This window comes from Cololabis saira, chromosome 18 (genome assembly GCF_033807715.1).
Source record: "Cololabis saira isolate AMF1-May2022 chromosome 18, fColSai1.1, whole genome shotgun sequence".
Lineage (NCBI taxonomy): Eukaryota > Metazoa > Chordata > Actinopteri > Beloniformes > Belonidae > Cololabis > Cololabis saira.
The window spans coordinates 41,044,539-41,067,983 of record NC_084604.1 but is presented as its reverse complement, the minus strand read 5'-3'; the positions used below and the strand labels follow the sequence as shown (position 1 = coordinate 41,067,983).

Here is a 23,445-nt window from a genome sequence, read left to right as displayed (position 1 = left end):
TGTCCTACCTGAGTGTGTCCTGCCTGAGAGTGTCCTACCTGAGAGTGTCCTACCTGAGAGTGTCCTACCTGAGAGTTTCGTACCTGAGAGTGTCCTACCTGAGAGTGTCCTACCTGAGTGTCCTACCTGAGTGTCCTACCTGAGAGTGTCCTACCTGAGAGTGTCCTACCTGAGAGTGTCCTACCTGAGAGTGTCCTACCTGAGAGTGTCCTACCTGAGTGTGTCCTACCTGAGAGTGTCCTACCTGAGAGTGTCCTACCTGAGTGTCCTACCTGAGAGTGTCCTACCTGAGAGTGTCCTACCTGAGTGTGTCCTACCTGAGTGTGTCCTGCCTGAGTGTGTCCTACCTGAGAGTGTCCTACCTGAGTGTCCTACCTGAGTGTGTCCTACCTGAGAGTGTCTCCTGTGTGTCCTATCTGAGTGTCCTAACTGAGTGTGTCCTACCTGAGTGTCCTACCTGAGTGTCCTACCTGAGAGTGTCTCCTGTGTGTCCTATCTGAGTGTCCTACCTGAGAGTGTCCTACCTGAGAGTGTCCTACCTGAGAGTGTCCTACCTGAGAGTGTCCTACCTGAGAGTGTCCTACCTGAGAGTGTCCTACCTGAGTGTCCTACCTGAGTGTCCTACCTGAGAGTGTCCTACCTGAGAGTGTCCTACCTGAGAGTGTCCTACCTGAGAGTGTCCTACCTGAGAGTGTCCTACCTGAGAGTGTCCTACCTGAGAGTGTCCTACCTGAGAGTGTCTCCTGTGTCCTACCTGAGAGTGTCCTACCTGAGAGTGTCTCCTGTGTCCTACCTGAGAGTGTCCTACCTGAGAGTGTCTCCTGTGTCCTACCTGAGAGTGTCCTACCTGAGAGTGTCTCCTGTGTCCTACCTGAGAGTGTCCTACCTGAGTATCCTACCTGAGAGTGTCCTACCTGAGAGTGTCCTACCTGAGAGTGTCCTACCTGAGTGTCCTACCTGAGAGTGTCCTACCTGAGAGTGTCCTACCTGAGTGTCCTACCTGAGTGTCCTACCTGAGTGTGTCCTACCTGAGAGTGTCCTACCTGAGAGTGTCTCCTGTGTGTCCTATCTGAGTGTCCTACCTGAGAGTGTCCTACCTGAGAGTGTCCTACCTGAGAGTGTCCTACCTGAGAGTGTCCTACCTGAGAGTGTCCTACCTGAGTGTGTCCTACCTGAGTGTGTCCTACCTGAGTGTGTCCTACCTGAGTGTCCTACCTGAGTGTCCTACCTGAGAGTGTCCTACCTGAGAGTGTCCTACCTGAGAGTGTCCTGCCTGAGTGTGTCCTACCTGAGAGTGTCCTGCCTGAGAGTGTCCTACCTGAGTGTCCTACCTGAGAGTGTCCTACCTGAGAGTGTCCTACCTGAGTGTCCTACCTGAGAGTGTCCTACCTGAGTGTCCTACCTGAGAGTGTCCTACCTGAGAGTGTCCTACCTGAGAGTGTCCTACCTGAGTGTGTCCTACCTGAGAGTGTCCTACCTGAGTGTGTCCTACCTGAGAGTGTCCTACCTGAGAGTGTCCTACCTGAGAGTGTCCTACCTGAGAGTGTCCTACCTGAGTGTGTCCTACCTGAGAGTGTCCTACCTCAGTGTGTCCTACCTGAGAGTGTCCTACCTGAGAGTGTCCTACCTGAGAGTCCTACCTGAGAGTGTCCTACCTGAGTGTCCTACCTGAGTGTCCTACCTGAGAGTGTCCTACCTGAGAGTGTCCTACCTGAGAGTGTCCTACCTGAGTGTGTCCTACCTGAGAGTGTCCTAGTGTCCTACCTGAGAGTGTCCTAACTGAGAGTCCTACCTGAGAGTGTCCTACCTGAGTGTCCTACCTGAGTGTCCTACCTGAGAGTGTCCTACATGAGAGTGTCCTACCTGAGTGTGTCCTACCTGAGTGTGTCCTACCTGAGAGTGTCTCCTGTGTGTCCTATCTGAGTGTCCTACCTGAGTGTGTCCTACCTGAGAGTGTCCTACCTGAGAGTGTCCTACCTGAGTGTGTCCTACCTGATTGTGTCCTACCTGAGAGTGTCCTACCTGAGAGTGTCCTACCTGAGAGTGTCCTACCTGAGAGTGTCCTACCTGAGTGTGTCCTACCTGATTGTGTCCTGCCTGAGAGTGTCCTACCTGAGTGTCCTACCTGAGTGTGTCCTACCTGAGAGTGTCCTGCCTGAGAGTGTCCTACCTGTGTGTCCTACCTGAGAGTGTCCTACCTGAGAGTGTCCTACCTGAGAGTGTCCTACCTGAGTGTGTCCTACCTGAGAGTGTCTCCTGTGTGTCCTATCTGAGTGTCCTACCTGAGTGTCCTACCTGAGAGTGTCCTACCTGAGTGTCCTACCTGAGAGTGTCCTACCCGAGAGTGTCCTACCTGAGAGTGTCCTACCTGAGTGTCCTACCTGAGAGTGTCCTACCTGAGTGTGTCCTACCTGAGTGTCCTACCTGAGAGTGTCCTACCTGAGTGTCCTACCTGAGAGTGTCCTACCTGAGTGTCCTACCTGAGAGTGTCCTACCTGAGTGTCCTACCTGAGAGTGTCCTACCTGAGAGTGTCCTACCTGAGTGTCCTACCTGAGTGTCCTACCTGAGTGTCCTACCTGAGTGTCCTACCTGAGAGTGTCCTACCTGAGTGTCCTACCTGAGTGTCCTACCTGAGTGTCCTACCTGAGTGTCCTACCTGAGAGTGTCCTACCTGAGAGTGTCCTACCTGAGAGTGTCCTACCTGAGTGTCCTACCTGAGAGTGTCCTACCTGAGTGTGTCCTGCCTGAGAGTGTCCTACCTGAGAGTGTCCTACCTGAGAGTGTCCTACCTGAGAGTTTCGTACCTGAGAGTGTCCTACCTGAGAGTGTCCTACCTGAGTGTCCTACCTGAGTGTCCTACCTGAGAGTGTCCTACCTGAGAGTGTCCTACCTGAGAGTGTCCTACCTGAGAGTGTCCTACCTGAGAGTGTCCTACCTGAGTGTGTCCTACCTGAGAGTGTCCTACCTGAGAGTGTCCTACCTGAGTGTCCTACCTGAGAGTGTCCTACCTGAGAGTGTCCTACCTGAGTGTGTCCTACCTGAGTGTGTCCTGCCTGAGTGTGTCCTACCTGAGAGTGTCCTACCTGAGTGTCCTACCTGAGTGTGTCCTACCTGAGAGTGTCTCCTGTGTGTCCTATCTGAGTGTCCTAACTGAGTGTGTCCTACCTGAGTGTCCTACCTGAGTGTCCTACCTGAGAGTGTCTCCTGTGTGTCCTATCTGAGTGTCCTACCTGAGAGTGTCCTACCTGAGAGTGTCCTACCTGAGAGTGTCCTACCTGAGAGTGTCCTACCTGAGAGTGTCCTACCTGAGAGTGTCCTACCTGAGTGTCCTACCTGAGTGTCCTACCTGAGAGTGTCCTACCTGAGAGTGTCCTACCTGAGAGTGTCCTACCTGAGAGTGTCCTACCTGAGAGTGTCCTACCTGAGAGTGTCCTACCTGAGAGTGTCCTACCTGAGAGTGTCTCCTGTGTCCTACCTGAGAGTGTCCTACCTGAGAGTGTCTCCTGTGTCCTACCTGAGAGTGTCCTACCTGAGAGTGTCTCCTGTGTCCTACCTGAGAGTGTCCTACCTGAGAGTGTCTCCTGTGTCCTACCTGAGAGTGTCCTACCTGAGTATCCTACCTGAGAGTGTCCTACCTGAGAGTGTCCTACCTGAGAGTGTCCTACCTGAGTGTCCTACCTGAGAGTGTCCTACCTGAGAGTGTCCTACCTGAGTGTCCTACCTGAGTGTCCTACCTGAGTGTGTCCTACCTGAGAGTGTCCTACCTGAGAGTGTCTCCTGTGTGTCCTATCTGAGTGTCCTACCTGAGAGTGTCCTACCTGAGAGTGTCCTACCTGAGAGTGTCCTACCTGAGAGTGTCCTACCTGAGAGTGTCCTACCTGAGTGTGTCCTACCTGAGTGTGTCCTACCTGAGTGTGTCCTACCTGAGTGTCCTACCTGAGTGTCCTACCTGAGAGTGTCCTACCTGAGAGTGTCCTACCTGAGAGTGTCCTGCCTGAGTGTGTCCTACCTGAGAGTGTCCTGCCTGAGAGTGTCCTGCCTGAGAGTGTCCTACCTGTGTGTCCTACCTGAGAGTGTCCTACCTGAGAGTGTCCTACCTGAGAGTGTCCTACCTGAGTGTGTCCTACCTGAGAGTGTCCTACCTGAGTGTGTCCTACCTGAGAGTGTCTCCTGTGTGTCCTATCTGAGTGTCCTACCTGAGTGTCCTACCTGAGAGTGTCCTACCTGAGTGTCCTACCTGAGAGTGTCCTACCTGAGTGTGTCCTACCTGAGTGTGTCCTACCTGAGTGTGTCCTACCTGAGAGGATCCTACCTGAGAGTGTCCTACCTGAGAGTGTCCTACCTGAGTGTCCTACTTGAGTGTCTTACCTGAGAGTGTCCTACCTGAGAGTGTCCTACCTGAGTGTCCTACTTGAGTGTCTTACCTGAGAGGATCCTACCTGAGAGTGTCCTACCTGAGAGTGTCCTACCTGAGTGTCCTACTTGAGTGTCTTACCTGAGAGTGTCCTACCTAAGAGTGTCCTACCTGAGAGGGTCCTACCTGAGAGTGTCCTACCTGAGAGTGTCCTACCTGAGAGTGTCCTACCTGAGAGTGTCCTACCTGAGTGTGTCCTACCTGAGTGTGTCCTACCTGAGAGTGTCCTACCTGAGAGTGTCCTACCTGAGAGTGTCCTACCTGAGTGTGTCCTACCTGAGTGTCTTACCTGAGAGTGTCCTACCTGAGAGTGTCCTACCTGAGTGTCCTACCTGAGAGTGTCCTACCTGAGTGTCCTACCTGAGAGTGTCCTACCTGAGAGTGTCCTACCTGAGAGTGTCCTACCTGAGAGTGTCCTACCTGAGAGTGTCCTACCTGAGAGTCCTACCTGAGAGTGTCCTACCTGAGTGTGTCCTACCTGAGAGTGTCCTACCTGAGAGTGTCCTACCTGAGAGTGTCTCCTGTGTCCTACCTGAGAGTGTCCTACCTGAGTGTGTCCTACCTGAGAGTGTCCTACCTGAGAGTGTCCTACCTGAGAGTGTCTCCTGTGTCCTACCTGAGAGTGTCCTACCTGAGTGTGTCCTACCTGAGAGTGTCCTACCTGAGAGTGTCCTACCTGAGAGTCCTACCTGAGAGTGTCTCCTGTGTCCTACCTGAGAGTGTCCTACCTGAGTGTGTCCTACCTGAGAGTGTCCTACCTGAGAGTGTCCTACCTGAGAGTGTCTCCTGTGTCCTACCTGAGAGTGTCCTACCTGAGTGTGTCCTACCTGAGAGTGTCCTACCTGAGAGTGTCCTACCTGAGAGTGTCCTACCTGAGTGTCCTACCTGAGAGTGTCCTACCTGAGAGTGTCCTACCTGAGAGTGTCCTACCTGAGAGTGTCCTACCTGAGAGTGTCTCCTGTGTGTCCTATCTGAGTGTCCTACCTGAGTGTGTCCTACCTGAGAGTGTCTCCTGTGTGTCCTATCTGAGTGTCCTACCTGAGAGTGTCCTACCTGAGTGTGTCTCCTGTGTCCTACCTGAGAGTGTCCTACCTGAGTGTGTCCTACCTGAGAGTGTCTCCTGTGTGTCCTATCTGAGTGTCCTACCTGAGTGTGTCCTACCTGAGTGTCCTACCTGAGAGTGTCCTACCTGAGTGTGTCCTACCTGAGAGTGTCCTACCTGAGAGTCCTACCTGAGTGTGTCCTACCTGAGAGTGTCCTACCTGAGTGTGTCCTACCTGAGTGTCCTACCTGAGAGTGTCCTACCTGAGAGTGTCCTACCTGAGAGTGTCCTACCTGAGAGTGTCCTACCTGAGTGTGTCCTACCTGAGAGTGTCCTACCTGAGAGTGTCCTACCTGAGAGTGTCCTACCTGAGAGTGTCCTACCTGAGTGTCCTACCTGAGAGTGTCCTACCTGAGAGTGTCCTACCTGAGAGTGTCCTACCTGAGAGTGTCCTACCTGAGAGTGTCCTACCTGAGTGTCCTACCTGAGAGTGTCCTACCTGAGTGTCCTACCTGAGAGTGTCCTACCTGAGAGTGTCCTACCTGAGTGTGTCCTACCTGAGAGTGTCCTACCTGAGAGTGTCCTACCTGAGAGTGTCCTACCTGAGTGTGTCCTACCTGAGAGTGTCCTACCTGAGTGTGTCCTACCTGAGAGTGTCCTACCTGAGTGTCCTACCTGAGAGTGTCCTACCTGAGAGTGTCCTACCTGAGAGTGTCCTACCTGAGTGTCCTACCTGAGAGTGTCCTACCTGAGTGTGTCCTACCTGAGTGTCCTACCTGAGTGTCCTACCTGAGAGTGTCCTACCTGAGAGTGTCCTACCTGAGAGTGTCCTACCTGAGAGTGTCCTACCTGAGAGTGTCCTACCTGAGTGTGTCCTACCTGAGAGTGTCCTACCTGAGTGTGTCCTACCTGAGTGTCCTACCTGAGTGTCCTACCTGAGAGTGTCCTACCTGAGAGTGTCCTACCTGAGTGTGTCCTACCTGAGAGTGTCCTACCTGAGTGTCCTACCTGAGTGTCCTACCTGAGAGTGTCCTACCTGAGAGTGTCCTACCTGAGTGTCCTATCTGAGTGTCCTACCTGAGAGTGTACTACCTGAGTGTCCTACCTGAGTGTCCTACCTGAGAGTGTCCTACCTGAGAGTGTCCTACCTGAGAGTGTCCTACCTGAGTGTGTCCTACCTGAGTGTGTCCTACCTGAGAGTGTCCTACCTGAGAGTGTCCTACCTGAGAGTGTCCTACCTGAGTGTGTCCTACCTGAGTGTCCTACCTGAGTGTCCTACCTGAGAGTGTCCTACCTGAGTGTCCTATCTGAGTATCCTACCTGAGTGTGTCCTACCTGAGAGTGTCCTACCTGAGAGTGTCCTACCTGAGTGTGTCCTACCTGAGAGTGTCCTACCTGAGTGTCCTATCTGAGAGTGTCCTACCTGAGTGTCCTACCTGAGTGTCCTATCTGAGTATCCTACCTGAGTGTGTCCTACCTGAGAGTGTCCTACCTGAGAGTGTCCTACCTAAGTGTCCTATCTGAGAGTGTCCTACCTGAGAGTGTCCTACCTGAGAGTGTCCTACCTGAGAGTGTCCTACCTGAGAGTGTCCTACCTGAGTGTGTCCTACCTGAGTGTCCTACCTGAGTGTCCTACCTGAGAGTGTCCTATCTGAGAGTGTCCTACCTGAGAGTGTCCTACCTGAGAGTGTCCTACCTGAGAGTGTCCTACCTGAGAGTGTCCTACCTGAGAGTTTCCTACCTGAGTGTGTCCTACCTGAGTGTCCTACCTGAGTGTCCTACCTGAGAGTGTCCTACCTGAGTGTGTCCTACCTGAGAGTGTCCTATCTGAGAGTGTCCTACCTGAGAGTGTCCTATCTGAGAGTGTCCTACCTGAGAGTGTCCTACCTGAGAGTGTCCTACCTGAGTGTGTCCTACCTGAGTGTCCTACCTGAGTGTCCTACCTGAGTGTCCTACCTGAGAGTGTCCTACCTGAGTGTCCTACCTGAGAGTGTCCTACCTGAGTGTCCTACCTGAGAGTGTCCTACCTGAGTGTGTCCTACCTGAGTGTGTCCTACCTGAGTGTGTCCTACCTGAGAGTGTCCTACCTGAGAGTGTCCTACCTGAGTGTCCTACCTGAGAGTGTCCTACCTGAGTGTCCTATCTGAGAGTGTCCTACCTGAGAGTGTCCTACCTGAGAGTGTCCTACCTGAGAGTGTCCTACCTGAGTGTGTCCTACCTGAGAGTGTCCTACCTGAGTGTGTCCTACCTGAGAGTGTCTCCTGTGTGTCCTATCTGAGTGTCCTACCTGAGTGTCCTACCTGAGTGTCCTACCTGAGAGTGTCCTACCTGAGAGTGTCCTACCTGAGAGTGTCCTACCTGAGTGTCCTACCTGAGAGTGTCCTACCTGAGAGTGTCCTACCTGAGTGTGTCCTACCTGAGAGTGTCTCCTGTGTGTCCTATCTGAGTGTCCTACCTGAGTGTCCTACCTGAGTGTCCTACCTGAGTGTCCTACCTGAGAGTGTCCTACCTGAGAGTGTCCTACCTGAGAGTGTCCTACCTGAGTGTCCTACCTGAGAGTGTCCTACCTGAGTGTGTCCTATCTGAGAGTGTCCTACCTGAGAGTGTCCTACCTGAGTGTCCTACCTGAGTGTCCTACCTGAGAGTGTCCTACCTGAGTGTCCTACCTGAGAGTGTCCTACCTGAGAGTGTCCTACCTGAGAGTGTCCTACCTGAGAGTGTCCTACCTGAGTGTGTCCTACCTGAGTGTCCTACCTGAGTGTCCTACCTGAGAGTGTCCTACCTGAGTGTCCTATCTGAGTATCCTACCTGAGTGTGTCCTACCTGAGTGTCCTACCTGAGAGTGTCCTACCTGAGTGTGTCCTACCTGAGAGTGTCCTACCTGAGTGTGTCCTACCTGAGAGTGTCCTACCTGAGTGTCCTATCTGAGAGTGTCCTACCTGAGTGTCCTACCTGAGAGTGTCCTACCTGAGTGTATCCTACCTGAGAGTGTCCTACCTGAGTGTGTCCTACCTGAGAGTGTCCTACCTGAGTGTGTCCTACCTGAGAGTGTCCTACCTGAGTGTCCTATCTGAGAGTGTCCTACCTGAGTGTCCTACCTGAGTGTCCTATCTGAGTATCCTACCTGAGTGTGTCCTACCTGAGAGTGTCCTACCTGAGTGTCCTATCTGAGAGTGTCCTACCTGAGAGTGTCCTACCTGAGTGTCCTACCTGAGTGTCCTACCTGAGAGTGTCCTACCTGAGTGTCCTATCTGAGAGTGTCCTACCTGAGAGTGTCCTACCTGAGAGTGTCCTACCTGAGAGTGTCCTACCTGAGAGTGTCCTACCTGAGAGTGTCCTACCTGAGTGTGTCCTACCTGAGTGTCCTACCTGAGTGTGTCCTACCTGAGTGTGTCCTACCTGAGTGTGTCCTACCTGAGTGTGTCCTACCTGAGTGTGTCCTACCTGAGAGTGTCCTACCTGAGAGTGTCCTACCTGAGTGTCCTACCTGAGAGTGTCCTACCTGAGTGTCCTATCTGAGAGTGTCCTACCTGAGAGTGTCCTACCTGAGAGTGTCCTACCTGAGTGTGTCCTACCTGAGTGTGTCCTACCTGAGTGTGTCCTACCTGAGTGTGTCCTACCTGAGAGTGTCCTACCTGAGAGTGTCCTACCTGAGTGTCCTACCTGAGAGTGTCCTACCTGAGTGTCCTATCTGAGAGTGTCCTACCTGAGAGTGTCCTACCTGAGAGTGTCCTACCTGAGAGTGTCCTACCTGAGTGTGTCCTACCTGAGAGTGTCCTACCTGAGTGTGTCTCCTGTGTCCTACCTGAGTGTGTCCTACCTGAGTGTCCTACCTGAGTGTCCTACCTGAGAGTGTCCTACCTGAGAGTGTCCTACCTGAGTGTCCTACCTGAGAGTGTCCTACCTGAGAGTGTCCTACCTGAGTGTGTCCTACCTGAGAGTGTCTCCTGTGTGTCCTATCTGAGTGTCCTACCTGAGTGTCCTACCTGAGTGTCCTACCTGAGTGTCCTACCTGAGAGTGTCCTACCTGAGAGTGTCCTACCTGAGAGTGTCCTACCTGAGAGTGTCCTACCTGAGAGTGTCCTACCTGAGAGTGTCCTACCTGAGAGTGTCCTACCTGAGTGTGTCCTATCTGAGAGTGTCCTACCTGAGAGTGTCCTACCTGAGAGTGTCCTACCTGAGTATCCTACCTGAGTGTCCTACCTGAGAGTGTCCTACCTGAGTGTCCTACCTGAGAGTGTCCTACCTGAGAGTGTCCTACCTGAGAATGTCCTACCTGAGTGTCCTACCTGAGAGTGTCCTACCTGAGAGTGTCCTACCTGAGTGTCCTACCTGAGAGTGTCCTACCTGAGAGTGTCCTACCTGAGAGTGTCCTACCTGAGAGTGTCCTACCTGAGTGTCCTACCTGAGAGTGTCCTACCTGAGAGTGTCCTACCTGAGTATCCTACCTGAGTGTCCTACCTGAGAGTGTCCTACCTGAGAGTGTCCTACCTGAGAGTGTCCTACCTGAGTGTCCTACCTGAGAGTGTCCTACCTGAGTGTCCTACCTGAGAGTGTCCTACCTGAGAGTGTCCTACCTGAGTGTCCTACCTGAGAGTGTCCTACCTGAGAGTGTCCTACCTGAGAATGTCCTACCTGAGTGTCCTACCTGAGAGTGTCCTACCTGAGAGTGTCCTACCTGAGAGTGTCCTACCTGAGTGTCCTACCTGAGAGTGTCCTACCTGAGAGTGTCCTACCTGAGTGTCCTACCTGAGAGTGTCCTACCTGAGAGTGTCCTACCTGAGTGTCCTACCTGAGAGTGTCCTACCTGAGAGTGTCCTACCTGAGAGTGTCCTACCTGAGAGTGTCCTACCTGAGTGTCCTACCTGAGAGTGTCCTACCTGAGAGTGTCCTACCTGAGAGTGTCCTACCTGAGAGTGTCCTACCTGAGAGTGTCCTACCTGAGAGTGTCCTACCTGAGAGTGTCCTACCTGAGTGTCCTACCTGAGAGTGTCCTACCTGAGTGTCCTACCTGAGAGTGTCCTACCTGAGAGTGTCCTACCTGAGAGTGTCCTACCTGAGTGTGTCCTACCTGAGAGTGTCCTACCTGAGTGTCCTACCTGAGAGTGTCCTACCTGAGTGTCCTACCTGAGAGTGTCCTACCTGAGAGTGTCCTACCTGAGAGTGTCCTACCTGAGAGTGTCCTACCTGAGAGTGTCCTACCTGAGTGTGTCCTACCTGAGAGTGTCCTACCTGAGAGTGTCCTACCTGAGTGTGTCCTACCTGAGAGTGTCCTACCTGAGTGTGTCCTACCTGAGAGTGTCCTACCTGAGAGTGTCCTACCTGAGTGTGTCCTACCTGAGAGTGTCCTTCCTGAGTGTCCTACCTGAGAGTGTCCTACCTGAGTGTCCTACCTGAGAGTGTCCTACCTGAGAGTGTCCTACCTGAGTGTGTCCTACCTGAGAGTGTCCTACCTGAGAGTGTCCTAACTGAGAATGTCTCCTGTGTCCTACCTGAGAGTGTCCTACCTGAGAGTGTCCTACCTGAGAGTGTCCTACCTGAGTGTCCTACCTGAGAGTGTCCTACCTGAGTGTGTCCTACCTGAGTGTGTCCTACCTGAGAGTGTCCTACCTGAGAGTGTCCTACCTGAGAGTGTCCTGTGTCCTACCTGAGTGTGTCCTACCGGAGAGTGTCCTACCTGAGAGTGTCCTACCTGAGAGTGTCCTACCTGAGTGTGTCCTACCTGAGAGTGTCCTACCTGAGTGTCCTACCTGAGTGTGTCCTACATGAGAGTGTCCTAACTGAGTGTCCTACCTGAGTGTGTCCTACCTGAGTGTGTCCTACCTGAGAGTGTCCTACCTGAGAGTGTCCTACCTGAGAGTGTCCTACCTGAGAGTGTCCTACCTGAGTGTGTCCTACATGAGAGTGTCCTAACTGAGTGTCCTACCTGAGTGTGTCCTACCTGAGTGTGTCCTACCTGAGAGTGTCCTACCTGAGTGTCCTACCTGAGTGTCCTACCTGAGAGTGTCCTACCTGAGTGTCCTACCTGAGAGTGTCCTACCTGAGAGTGTCCTACCTGAGTGTCCTACCTGAGAGTGTCCTAACTGAGTGTCCTACCTGAGAGTGTCCTACCTGAGAGTGTCCTACCTGAGTGTGTCCTACCTGAGAGTGTCCTACCTGAGAGTGTCCTATCTGAGAGTGTCCTACCTGAGAGTGTCCTACCTGAGTGTGTCCTACCTGAGAGTGTCCTACCTGAGAGTGTCCTACCTGAGAGTGTCCTACCTGAGTGTCCTACCTGAGTGTGTCCTACCTGAGAGTGTCCTACCTGAGAGTGTCCTACCTGAGAGTGTCCTACCTGAGAGTGTCCTACCTGAGTGTCCTACCTGAGTGTGTCCTACCTGAGTGTGTCCTATCTGAGAGTGTCCTACCTGAGAGTGTCCTACCTGAGTGTGTCCTACCTGAGTGTGTCCTATCTGAGAGTGTCCTACCTGAGAGTGTCCTACCTGAGAGTGTCCTACCTGAGTGTGTCCTATCTGAGAGTGTCCTACCTGAGAGTGTCCTACCTGAGAGTGTCCTACCTGAGAGTCCTACCTGAGAGTGTCCTACCTGAGAGTGTCCTACCTGAGTGTGTCCTACCTGAGAGTGTCCTACCTGAGATTTTCCTACCTGAGAGTGTCCTACCTGAGAGTGTCCTACCTGAGTGTCCTACCTGAGAGTGTCCTACCTGAGAGTGTCCTACCTGAGAGTGTCCTACCTGAGTGTGTCCTACCTGAGAGTGTCCTACCTGAGTGTGTCCTACCTGAGAGTGTCCTGTGTCCTACCTGAGTGTCCTACCTGAGTGTCCTACCTGAGAGTGTCCTACCTGAGTGTCCTACCTGAGAGTGTCCTACCTGAGTGTGTCCTACCTGAGAGTGTCCTACCTGAGAGTGTCCTAACTGAGAGTCCTACCTGAGAGTGTCCTACCTGAGAGTGTCCTACATGAGAGTGTCCTAACTGAGTGTCCTACCTGAGAGTGTCCTACCTGAGAGTGTCCTACCTGAGTGTGTCCTACCTGATTGTGTCCTACCTGAGAGTGTCCTACCTGAGTATTCTACCTGATTGTGTCCTACCTGAGTGTCCTACCTGAGTGTGTCCTACCTGAGAGTGTCCTACCTGAGTGTGTCCTACCTGAGAGTGTCCTACCTAAGAGTGTCCTACCTGAGTATTCTACCTGATTGTGTCCTACCTGAGTGTCCTACCTGAGTGTGTCCTACCTGAGAGTGTCCTACCTGAGTGTGTCCTACCTGAGAGTGTCCTACCTGAGTGTCCTACCTGAGTGTCCTACCTGAGTGTGTCCTACCTGAGAGTGTCCTACCTGAGAGTGTCCTACCTGAGTGTCCTACCTGAGTGTGTCCTACCTGAGAGTGTCCTACCTGAGTGTGTCCTACCTGAGAGTGTCCTACCTGAGTGTGTCCTACCTGAGTGTGTCCTACCTGAGAGTGTCCTACCTGAGTGTGTCCTACCTGAGAGTGTCCTACCTGAGTGTGTCCTACCTGAGTGTGTCCTACTTCAGTGTCCTACCTGAGTGCCCTACCTGAGAGTGTCCTACCTGAGAGTGTCCTACCTGAGAGTGTCCTACCTGAGTGTGTCCTACTTCAGTGTCCTACCTGAGTGCCCTACCTGAGAGTGTCCTACCTGAGAGTGTCCTACCTGTGAGTGTCCTACCTGAGAGTGTCCTACCTGAGTGTGTCCTACCTGAGAGTGTCCTACCTGAGTGTGTCCTACCTGAGTGTCCTACCTGAGAGTGTCCTACCTGAGTGTGTCCTACCTGAGTGTCCTACCTGAGTGTCCTACCTGAGAGTGTCCTACCTGAGAGTGTCCTACCTGAGAGTGTCCTACCTGAGAGTGTCCTACCTGAGAGTGTCCTACCTGAGAGTGTCCTACCTGAGTGTCCTACCTGAGTGTGTCCTACCTGAGAGTGTCTCCTGTGTCCTACCTGAGTGTCCTACCTGAGAGTGTCCTACCTGAGAGTGTCTCCTGTGTCCTACCTGAGTGTCCTACCTGAGAGTGTCCTACCTGAGTGTGTCCTACTTGAGTGTGTCCTACCTGAGTGTGTCCTACCTGAGTGTGTCCTACCTGAGAGTGTCCTACCTGAGAGTGTCCTACCTGAGTGTGTCCTACCTGAGTGTGTCCTACCTGAGAGTGTCCTACCTGAGAGTGTCCTATCTGAGAGTGTCCTACCTGAGTGTGTCCTACCTGAGAGTGTCCTACCTGAGAGTGTCCTACCTGAGAGTGTCCTACCAAAGAGTGTCCTACCTGAGAGTGTCCTACCTGAGTGTCCTACCTGAGTGTGTCCTACCTGAGGGTGTCCTACCTGAGAGTGTCCTACCTGAGAGTGTCCTACCTGAGAATGTCCAGTCTCCAGCGGGGATCCTCCAGTCTAGACAGAAGCTTCCCTGCTGACTCTCCTGGATGGTTGTAGCTCAGGTCCAGCTCTCTCAGGTGGGAGGGGTTGGAGGTCAGAGCTGAGACCAGAGAAGAACTTCCTTCCTCTGAGATCAGACAGCCTGACAGCCTGCAGACACACAACACAGGTCTGCTGCATGTTCTCTACTCAGGTGTCCTGCTGCAGACACACAACACAGGTCTGCTGCATGTTCTCTACTCAAGTGTCCTGCTGCAGACACACAACACAGGTCTGCTGCATGTTCTCTGCTCAAGTGTCCTGCTGCAGACACGTTTAGCAGCAGGTTCACTGGACCTGGAGAAGACTTGAATGATTCCTGACCTGAGAGACTCCAGGTGACAGTGTCGACTCTCCAGTCCAGGACACAGCTGCTCCAGTCCAGAATCCTGCAGGTCGTTGTTGCTCAGGTCCAGTTCTGTCAGACTGGAGGACTGAGAGCTGAGAACTGAGGACAGAAGTGGACAGATGTCCTCTGAGAGGTGACAGGCACTCAGTCTGCAGACAGAAGAAAAGAACAACAACCAGGTTATTTCACTGTTATGGAAGAAAATGTAGTTGTGTCTCCAACTGTTCTGCTGGTCTTCAGTAAAGTTTGTGTTAAATCACGTTGAGGTTGATACTTACAGAACTTTCTTGGAGGCTTTGACCACCGGCAGCAGCCTCCGTAGAGCCTGCTCTGAAGCTGAGAACTTCTTCAGGTCAAACACCTCCAGATCTCCTGATGACAGTAAGATGAAGGCCAGAGCCGACCACTGAGCAGGAGACAGTTCATCTGTGGAGAGACGTCCAGACCTCAGGGACTGTTGGACCTCCTCCACCAGAGACCGATCGTTCAGTTCATTCAGACAGTGGAACAGGTTGATGCTTCTCTCTGCAGACAGATCCCCACTGATTCTCTCCTTGATGTATTTGATAGTTTCCTGATTGTTCTGTGAACTTCTTTGGTTTGATGTCATCAGACCTCTTAGGAGGTTCTGATTGGTCTCCACTGAAAGACCCAGGAGGAAGCGCAGGAACAAGTCCAGGTGTCCGTTTGGACTCTGTAAGGTCCAGTCCACAGCTGTCTGATAGAAACCGGTTGAAGAACGGTGAGTTGTTCGTTGATCTCCCAGCAGGTTGACTCCAGAGTTGATGAAGGTCTGATGTCCGTTTGGACTCTGTAAGGTCCAGTCCACAGGTGTCTGATAGAAACCGGTTGAAGAACAGTGAGTTGTTCGTTGATCTCCCAGCAGGTTGACTCCAGAGTTGATGAAGTCCAAATGTCTGTTTGGACTCTGTAAGGTCCAGTCCACAGGTGTCGGATAGAAACTGATTGGAGAAGGGTGAGTTGTTAGTTGATCTCCCAGCAGGTTGACTCCAGACTTGATGAAGGTCTGATGGACATGAAGAGCAGCCAGAAACTCCTGAACACTCAGGTGGATGAAGCAGAAGACCTGGTCCTGGTACAGGCTGCTCTCTTCTCTAAAGATCTGGGTGAACACTCCTGAGTACACTGAAGCCTCTGTGACATCGATGCCACACTCTCTCAGGTCTGGTTCATAGAAGATCAGGTTTCCTTTCTGCAGCTGCTCAAAAGCCAGTTTTCCCAGAGACTCCACCATCTTCCTGCTCTCTGGACTCCAGTGTGGATCCGTCCCAGCTCCTCCGTCATACTTGACCTTCTTCAGTTTGGCCTGGACCACCAGGAAGTGGATGTACATCTCAGTCAGGGTCTTGGGCAGCCCTCCTCCCTCTCTGGTCTCCAGGACGTTCTCCAGGACGTTCTCCAGGACCGTAGCAGTGATCCAGCAGAAGACTGGGATGTGGCACATGATGTGGAGGCTCCGTGATGTCTTGATGTGGGAAATGATCCTGCTGGTCTTCTCCTCTTCTCTGAACCTCTTCCTGAAGTATTCCTCCTTCTGTGGGTCAGTGAACCCTCTGACTTCTGTCACCATGGAGACACAGTAAGGAGGGATCTGATTGGCTGCCGCGGGTCGTGTGGTGATCCAGAGACGAGCAGAAGGAAGCAGGTTCCCCCTGATGAGGTTTGTCAGCAGCACGTCCACTGAGGTGGACCTTCTGGGGTCACTGAGGATTGTAGAGTTGTGGAAGTCCAGAGGAAGTCGACACTCATCCAGACCATCAAAGATGAAAACGACCTGGAACTCTTCAAAGCTGCAGATTCCTCTGGTTTCAGAGAAGAACAGATGAACTAGTTCCACCAAGCTGAACTTCTCCTCTCTCAGCACATTCAGCTGTCTGAAGGTGAATGGAAGCAGGAACTGGATGTCCTGGTTGGTTCTGCCTTTAGCCCAGTCCAGACTGAACTTCTGTGTTAGGACTGTTTTCCCGATGCCAGCCACTCCCTTCGTCATCACCGTTCTGATTGGTTCATCTCTTCCAGGTGGGGGTTTAAAGATGTCTTCCTGTCTGATGGCTGTTTCTGCTCCGTCTGGTTTCCTGGATGCTGCTTCAATCTGTCTGACTTCATGTTCATTGTTGACCTCTCCGGTCCCTCCCTCTGTGATGTAGAGCTCCGTGTAGATCTGCTCCAGAAGGGTTTTCTTTCCTGCTTTAATGATCCCCTCAGACACATGCTGGTGCTTCTTCTGCAGCTGATCTTTGAGTTTGGATTGACAAACGGCAGTGACGGTCTCTAAATAAAGATGAAATAAAGAAAACCACTTAGTGATTAAAACCAGCCCAAAACAAGTTCTACTTCCTCTAAATAATCAACATTTCAACATTCACTGATCAGCCGTTCAATGAGGAGTATTGAAGCGTTTTCCTCCCAAAAACCCCTCCGATCAATCAGAGGAACAAGAACAGTGTTTCCTCTACGATTCACTTCAGACACACCAGTTGTGTTGGTTTTGTGTTTGCTGGAACTGAATATTGAATCCACACGGTTCAACTCTTTAGAATAAAACTCTTATTTACTGGGATATTAATGACCCTATTAATGAGATGTTCCTAACAGAAGATGAGCTGAGTTCCTCCACCTTCCAGTGGGTTTAATGTTGTGTCTGATCTGTGAATGTTGGTCATCTACTGAGACATTGGGTGTCATTTATCCAGCTGCTCAGATGTTCAGAGAAACGTCTTACTGCTCTGCAGAAGGCCAGCCAGCTTCTCCTGCTTCCTCCTCCTCAAGAACTTCACTGTGATCTTCATGAATGTCTCTCTGATGCTCTTCTGCTCTTCATCTTCATCCTCCTCCAGACTCTCTGAGGATTCTGGGTAATCTGGACTCAGAACCTTCTGGATCTTCTTCAGCTCGTCCTTCACAAACATGACGATGTCGTCCTCCAGCAGCTGGAACAGAAGACCACATGAAGGACACAACCAGACTGAAATCATGGAGACAAACATCAGGTCCATGTTGGACAGACTGACAGTCCACTGGTCTCCAGAGACCAGCATGGAGACAAACATCAGGTCCATGGACAGACTGACAGTCCACTGGTCTCCAGAGACCAGCATGGAGACAAACATCAGACCCATGATGGACAGACTGACAGTCCACTGGTCTCCAGAGACCAGCATGGAGACAAACATCAGGTCCATGATGGACAGACTGACAGTCCACTGGTATCCAGAGACCAGCATGGAGACAAACATCAGGTCCATGATGGACAGACTGACAGTCCACTGGTCTCCAGAGACCAGCATGGAGACAAACATCAGGTCCATGATGGACAGACTGACAGTCCACTTGTCTCCAGAGACCAGCATGCAGATGGACATCAGGACAGATGGAGACAGTTGTTGTTCATGTACAGACCTGAAAGACGGAGTCCAGCTGGGTCTGATGCTGCTGGACAGACGGACCACTGGGGGATTCTGAGATCTGCTGGTCCACTCTGTGGAGGAATCATGAAGAACTAGGTCACATGATGTCTGAAGGTCCATGGAGTCATGTTTGGATGAGGACAGTCCACCAGAGGACTTCCTGTCATGTTAAAGGTTCTCTGGTCCTCCTGAGACTGAGAACGTCCACGTCTTACTCCCAGTACCAGCTCTCAATCTGGTGGTACAAGAAGGTCCAGCAAGTGTCCACAAAGACCAGCTTCTCAACAGATCAATGTTCACATGGTTCCAGGAACCGTCTGTCCTCCTGCATCCAGCAACACCGTCCACCTGAGGAGAACTTCCTCCCTAAATGATGTTGCAACCACAGCAGAAAGATGCCCCCTGCTGGACAAACCGCTGAACTACAGTCACTCAGAAGAGACTCCAACACCCCCTTTATAGTCTGCTGTGTTTCTGGAAACATCAACAACCATCTAAGAATGGCAGCAAAACAGAGAAATGTTCACTTTAAACATGTTACGATGAAAACGTTTCAGTCTCAGTTACGTTTTTCAGAAACAACGTTTACAAACAACTCACCTCTCTGAAGGAAAACCAGGAGCATCTTTAAAAGTGATACGTAAATCCTTTGATGCATCACTCTTCAAGGACACAAAGCTGGGACCAGGTCCAGGTCCAGTTCCAGGTCCAGGTCCAGTTCCAGGTCCAGATCCAGATCCAGGTCCAGGTCGTCTCCTGTAATAAAGGTGTTTGGTGACGTGAGGCCATGTTCTGGTCTCTGGAAAGATCCTAGAAACAACTTGTAAGTAAATGTATTAATTGATAGCCCCTTGAGATGAATCATCTCGTTTTCGAGGGGGTCCAACAAAAAACATACAACACAGTAAAAAACATTACAGTATCCCAGTACAGTTACATACAACATACATAATAAATAAGGCTCTCACACACAAACACACACCAGTCAAGGCCTACCACACCCAAAGAGCACAAGTAAACACTGCATATAATGCAGTAATAGCAACAAGAACAACAATATTAATATTAATAATAGTCATTGTCGTCATCATTATGATACAATATATGAAAAAATAGATACATTATATATAAAATAAATAAATATAAATACAATGAGAAGGCAATACCACTACAGGCAACTTATTGAGGTTGGAATATAGTGAGTTTTTAAAAAGATGTAATGAATTAAGTTTTCTTATATTGATGGGTAGGTTGTTCCAGTCTGATGAAGCTTTGAACTTAAAATTACGTCTGCCAATTTCTTTAAACGTCAAAGGAACAAAAAAGTACGGTTTCTGAGTGTTTCTGAGAGAATATGAGGATGTATGTCAGTGTTTGACATTTCCCCCAGTTTGTGTTTCTGTTTTGCCCCGCCTGTCTTCCGTCTGCCCTGATTGTTCACACCTGTGTCTCGTTACCCCCTTGTGTATATCTTGTCTTGTCTTTCCCTTGCTCCTTGTCGGTCCGTACTGTTTCCTTCCTTCATGTGTCCTTCGGTTTTTGCTCTAGTGTTTTGATAATCCTGTTCTGCAGCGTTTTTGGTTCTTGCCCTTTTTGTAAATAAAACCCTGTTTTTTGGAACTCCTGCATCTGGGTCCTCAACTACACCAGCCCGAAAATGTATATGGAATCAAATATTGTTTTAAGTAAGATGGATAACTAAAGTGGATACATTTGAACATGAGTTGGAACCAGTGGTGTTGTCGTCTTGAGCTGATTAAACCAGTTTAATGATTGATACATGGAGCAGTGGTGAGTTCGGTTTGGGCACCGTAAGACAAGTCTACAGAGACTGTTGTAAATTACATTGAGGGGTTTAAGATGTGTGTTCATAAGTGTTCTGGTAGACAACATCAGCATAATCTAAAATGGGTAATAAAAGTTGTGTGACAATTCTTTTCCTTGTTGGTAGAGTGAAACAGTTTATTGAACGTTTCAGTCTCAGTTACGTTTTTCAGAAACAACATTTACAAACAACTCACCTCTCTGAAGGACAAACAGGATCATCTTTAAAAGTGATACGTAAATCCTTTGATGCATCACTCTTCAAGGACACACAGCTGGGACCAGGTCCAGGTCCAGGTCCAGGTCCAGGTCCAGGTCCAGGTCCAAGTCCAGGTCCAGGTCCAGGTCCAGGTCCAGATTGTCTCCTGTAATAAAGGTGTTTGGTGACGTGAGGTGGTGCTCTGGGGCCTCATTTAAAATGGAGTGCGTAGAATTCATACTAAAAGTGCACGTACACCCAAAAGCCGGAAATGGCGGGCGCAAAAAAAAATCCGGATCAATAAAACTGCGTGCACGCAGACTTGCACGTAATGTCCCCTTCATAAATCACAGTCCAGCTGGAAGGTTGCGCAGCTGAATCCGCCTCATATCCCGCCCTCTACACGCCCACTTCATGCCATAAATGGTATTTTTTTGCATATGAATGAGCCTGCTGAGCATGCGCAGTGGCTTCCTGCAGCCTGTTTGGTGTCAGAATGAATGAACGTGTCGAGCCACCGTGCCACTGAATTTCACTGAGATCTGAGATCTAGATGTTGTGGATGAGCTGGAGAGAGGACAGTGAAACGAGATTATTTGGTGGTCACAGTAAAAGTAGAAAAAGTATATAAATAGTATAAAATAAAGCGAGTGAGTGGCAGCACGCCGTTGCTGCCCGTTAGTGCCACGACGCAATTTCCACTGGGGGCAGGGGGGACATGTCCCCCCCACTTTTCAAAATCATGTATTTGTCCCCCCCGCCCCAGTTTTTACAGTTTAAAAACTAACGGTAAGCTCAGCAAATCATCAAGACACTCGGGACGGCGGCCCGGCGGCCCCTGCTCCCCCTCCTCCCTCCCGTCTCCCCTCAGAGCTGCTCTAGGCTGTTTTATGGTTCCGCGTTATACCAACGCAGAGCCTACGGCGTAGGGTTCGCGGCGACGCACACCTACGCCGGACCCTACGGCGTAGGCTCTGCGTTGGTGTGACGCGGAACCATAATTCCGGCTTAAAAGTAAACAACATGTGCGCACGTACCCGTGCATGACAGGCAGACACACACGGGGAGAAGGGACTATTTCTTTAATTTTTATTTTTTTGAAAACTTTATCCTTATGAACGCAATTGTTATATAGTCCAACTTTCCTTATTTTAATCAGAACACTTTCTTTTTTCCTCTTCGGCGTGGAGTAGTGGGTTCGGAGCGGCAGTCACACCCCTTATTTTCTTATTTATTTATTTAAAATGGGACAGTGCATATTAATGAACATTTAAATGTAAATATGCCAGATTATAGCCTCAGGCTAATTTCCATCCGTAGTCCCCTGGCAGGTTGATGGTAACATGAACATAAACGAATCAGAAAAAACAAAGACAGAAACACATAATACCACAACACAACACGAAACTCAGTACAAAGAATAAAAACAAGAGACCAACGACCATTGTGTAAACGAGTCTAAACAGTAGAGTACAGGTATAGTGGATATATGTTAAAGTGTTTATATTTTAAAGTGCTTAGTGCGAGGAGATAAATTATATTGCACAGGCACCAAAATGGAGTATACATATTGCACAAAACCCGTCGTTAATATAAAGTGCATAATCAAATTGCACATCGCTCTACCGTATCTCCACTAATTGTATTTAATATATACATGCCCTCCCCCCCCCCCGCCGCCTGCTCCGTTATCAGCACTATTTTATTATGAGTCTGATATATGTTGTGATATGTGATGACATTATTATTCATTTCACCACCTCACAGCCTGCGTCGCCAGTTCCCCGTGTCTTAAGTAAATTCTTACGGGAGGGTCCTAGTTGCCGTAAAGATAAGCAGATTTTTCGGTTAGTTTTTTCTTTTTAGATCCGAGGCTTTGCGTAGATGGCGGCTTCCGCAACTTTGAGGCGCTTTTTCTGCGCAAGCAAGCTTTATAGATGAGGCCCCTGGTCTCTGGAAAGCTCCTAGACACAACTTGTATTGTAATAGATGCTTTATAGATAAAAAATGAACTGAAAATTATCAAGACACATATTTCTAAAACAAAAATAATCATGTTACGATAAAAACATTTCAGTCTCTGTTACATTTTTCAGAAACATTTATGTAAAACTCACCTCACTGAGGGAGAACGTCGGGTATCTTTAAAATCCCAATAGAATTCCTTTGATGCATCACTCTTCAAGGACACACAGCTGGGTTCAGGTCCAGGTCCAGGTCCAGGTCCAGGTTCAGGTCCAGGTCCAGGTCCAGGTCCAGGTCCAGGTCCAGGTCCACGTCCACGTCCACGTCCAGGACGATGTCGTCTCCTGTAATAAAGGTGTTTGGTGACGTGAGGGCTGAACTCTGACGTGCAGAAGAGTCATGGACAGTTAGATCATCTCACCTCTCTTCTTCTCTCTCAGGTTTTCCCCTGGGGGAGGTTTTGGAGGGAAGGACTCCCTCCTCTCTGTCCTCACACTGATCCATGCTGCTGGATTCACTTCAGCTCACACACCTTCTACCTTCATCTGCAGAGGAAACACACGTCATGGTAGATGAACAACGAGCAGATCTGACTGATCTTCTCTTCAGCTTCATGTCCGACAGCAGTGAGGAAGCTGCTGCACTTCTCCTATCCGACCACTAGATGGAGTCATGGAGCTGCAGCTCAGCTCACACCCTCAACCCACATTTACACTCCATTTAATCACACGTTTGCTCTTATGGCGCTTATCCACTACTCGGGACGCTCCGTCTCGCCTCCACCCGCCTCTTCCCCGTTTGTTTTCAACACCCAGACCAGAAGTAGGAGGTTGGAGCGAAGCTGCTGTGATGTATTTGATTGTGTATCTAAACAGAGAAGACAACACTAAAGATGTAGAACCTGGAGGAAATGATAAATGTGCTGGTAGGTCTGTGGCTTGTGTTCGACATCAAGTTAAAAAATTAGAGTGAAAGAAGCTTCAAGCGGCGACGCTTTTTTTTATTTCATTTTGTTCATTGGCGCTGATGAGAAATCACGAGCAGCTGAGAAGTGACAGAGTTCTTGGTAGATCTGGTGGTTCCTTATCTCCTCTAGATCTTTTTAATTCTCTCCTAGATCTGGTGGTTCCTTATCTCCTCTAGATCTTTTTAATTCTCTCCTGGTAGATCTGGTGGTTCCTTATCTCCGTCTAAATCTTTTTAATTCTCTCCTGGTAGATCTGGTGGTTCCTTATCTCCGTCTAGATCTTTTTAATTCTCTCCTCAGCACCAGGTTTATGAACATCTGCACCTCAGAGTTGGATCACCAAACAGACTTTTGCGCTGCCATTGCCTGTCGGATAAAATGAAGAGCTGCGAGTCGTTCTCGCGCTGACTCCCGCTTCCTGATTCAAACGTCTGACGCCCCCCCGACCAATCAGTGGCCTGTATTGTGATGCCGTCAGATCCAGGGCCGACTCAGCCGCTCAGAACCTCGGCAGAATAGTCGACGAGTAGAAGCGCGCAGAGTCGGTACTTGTCGAAAAGTGCCATTAGTTTCTGTCTCCTAAACAAAAAAAATCAATACCCATTTTATTTATTTATTTATTTTTTGGGGGGGATGACATCCGGTGCTAATCCAAGGCGCGAGGGGGGCGAGGGATGATTGAATGAATGAATGAATGAATGAATGAAAATATATATTTCGGTCAGGTCATTCATAATGTAGTCACCAACTGAAAGCATTATTTCCCATAAAAAAAGAGAGACCTAACCGAAAAGGAATAGGCTGAAGCTATTGCTTATTTACGCCTACCCTTCT

The 23,445-nt window shown here is 50.1% G+C and overlaps 1 protein-coding gene across 3 annotated transcripts in view; it reads right to left on the bottom strand.

Annotated features, from left to right (window-relative positions):
* The window catches only part of LOC133418487 (NLR family CARD domain-containing protein 3-like), a 55,582-nt gene that overhangs the window by 14,722 nt on the left and 17,415 nt on the right, over positions 1 to 23,445 (bottom strand). For 2 of the 3 annotated variants that reach the window (XM_061707198.1, XM_061707199.1), the window contains exons 2-10: positions 22,066 to 22,189; positions 21,797 to 21,988; positions 19,678 to 19,845; positions 18,257 to 18,412; positions 17,649 to 17,727; positions 16,972 to 17,179; positions 14,507 to 16,520; positions 14,204 to 14,377; positions 13,820 to 13,990 (exon numbers count right to left, since the gene is read on the bottom strand). In XM_061707198.1, the coding sequence (XP_061563182.1) occupies positions 13,820 to 13,990; positions 14,204 to 14,377; positions 14,507 to 16,520; positions 16,972 to 17,179; positions 17,649 to 17,727; positions 18,257 to 18,412; positions 19,678 to 19,845; positions 21,797 to 21,988; positions 22,066 to 22,148 (3,245 nt within the window). In that variant the 5' untranslated portion in view covers positions 22,149 to 22,189. The remainder of the gene's footprint in view (positions 1 to 13,819; positions 13,991 to 14,203; positions 14,378 to 14,506; positions 16,521 to 16,971; positions 17,180 to 17,648; positions 17,728 to 18,256; positions 18,413 to 19,677; positions 19,846 to 21,796; positions 21,989 to 22,065; positions 22,190 to 23,445) is intronic. The other variant, XM_061707200.1, reaches the window with a different exon arrangement.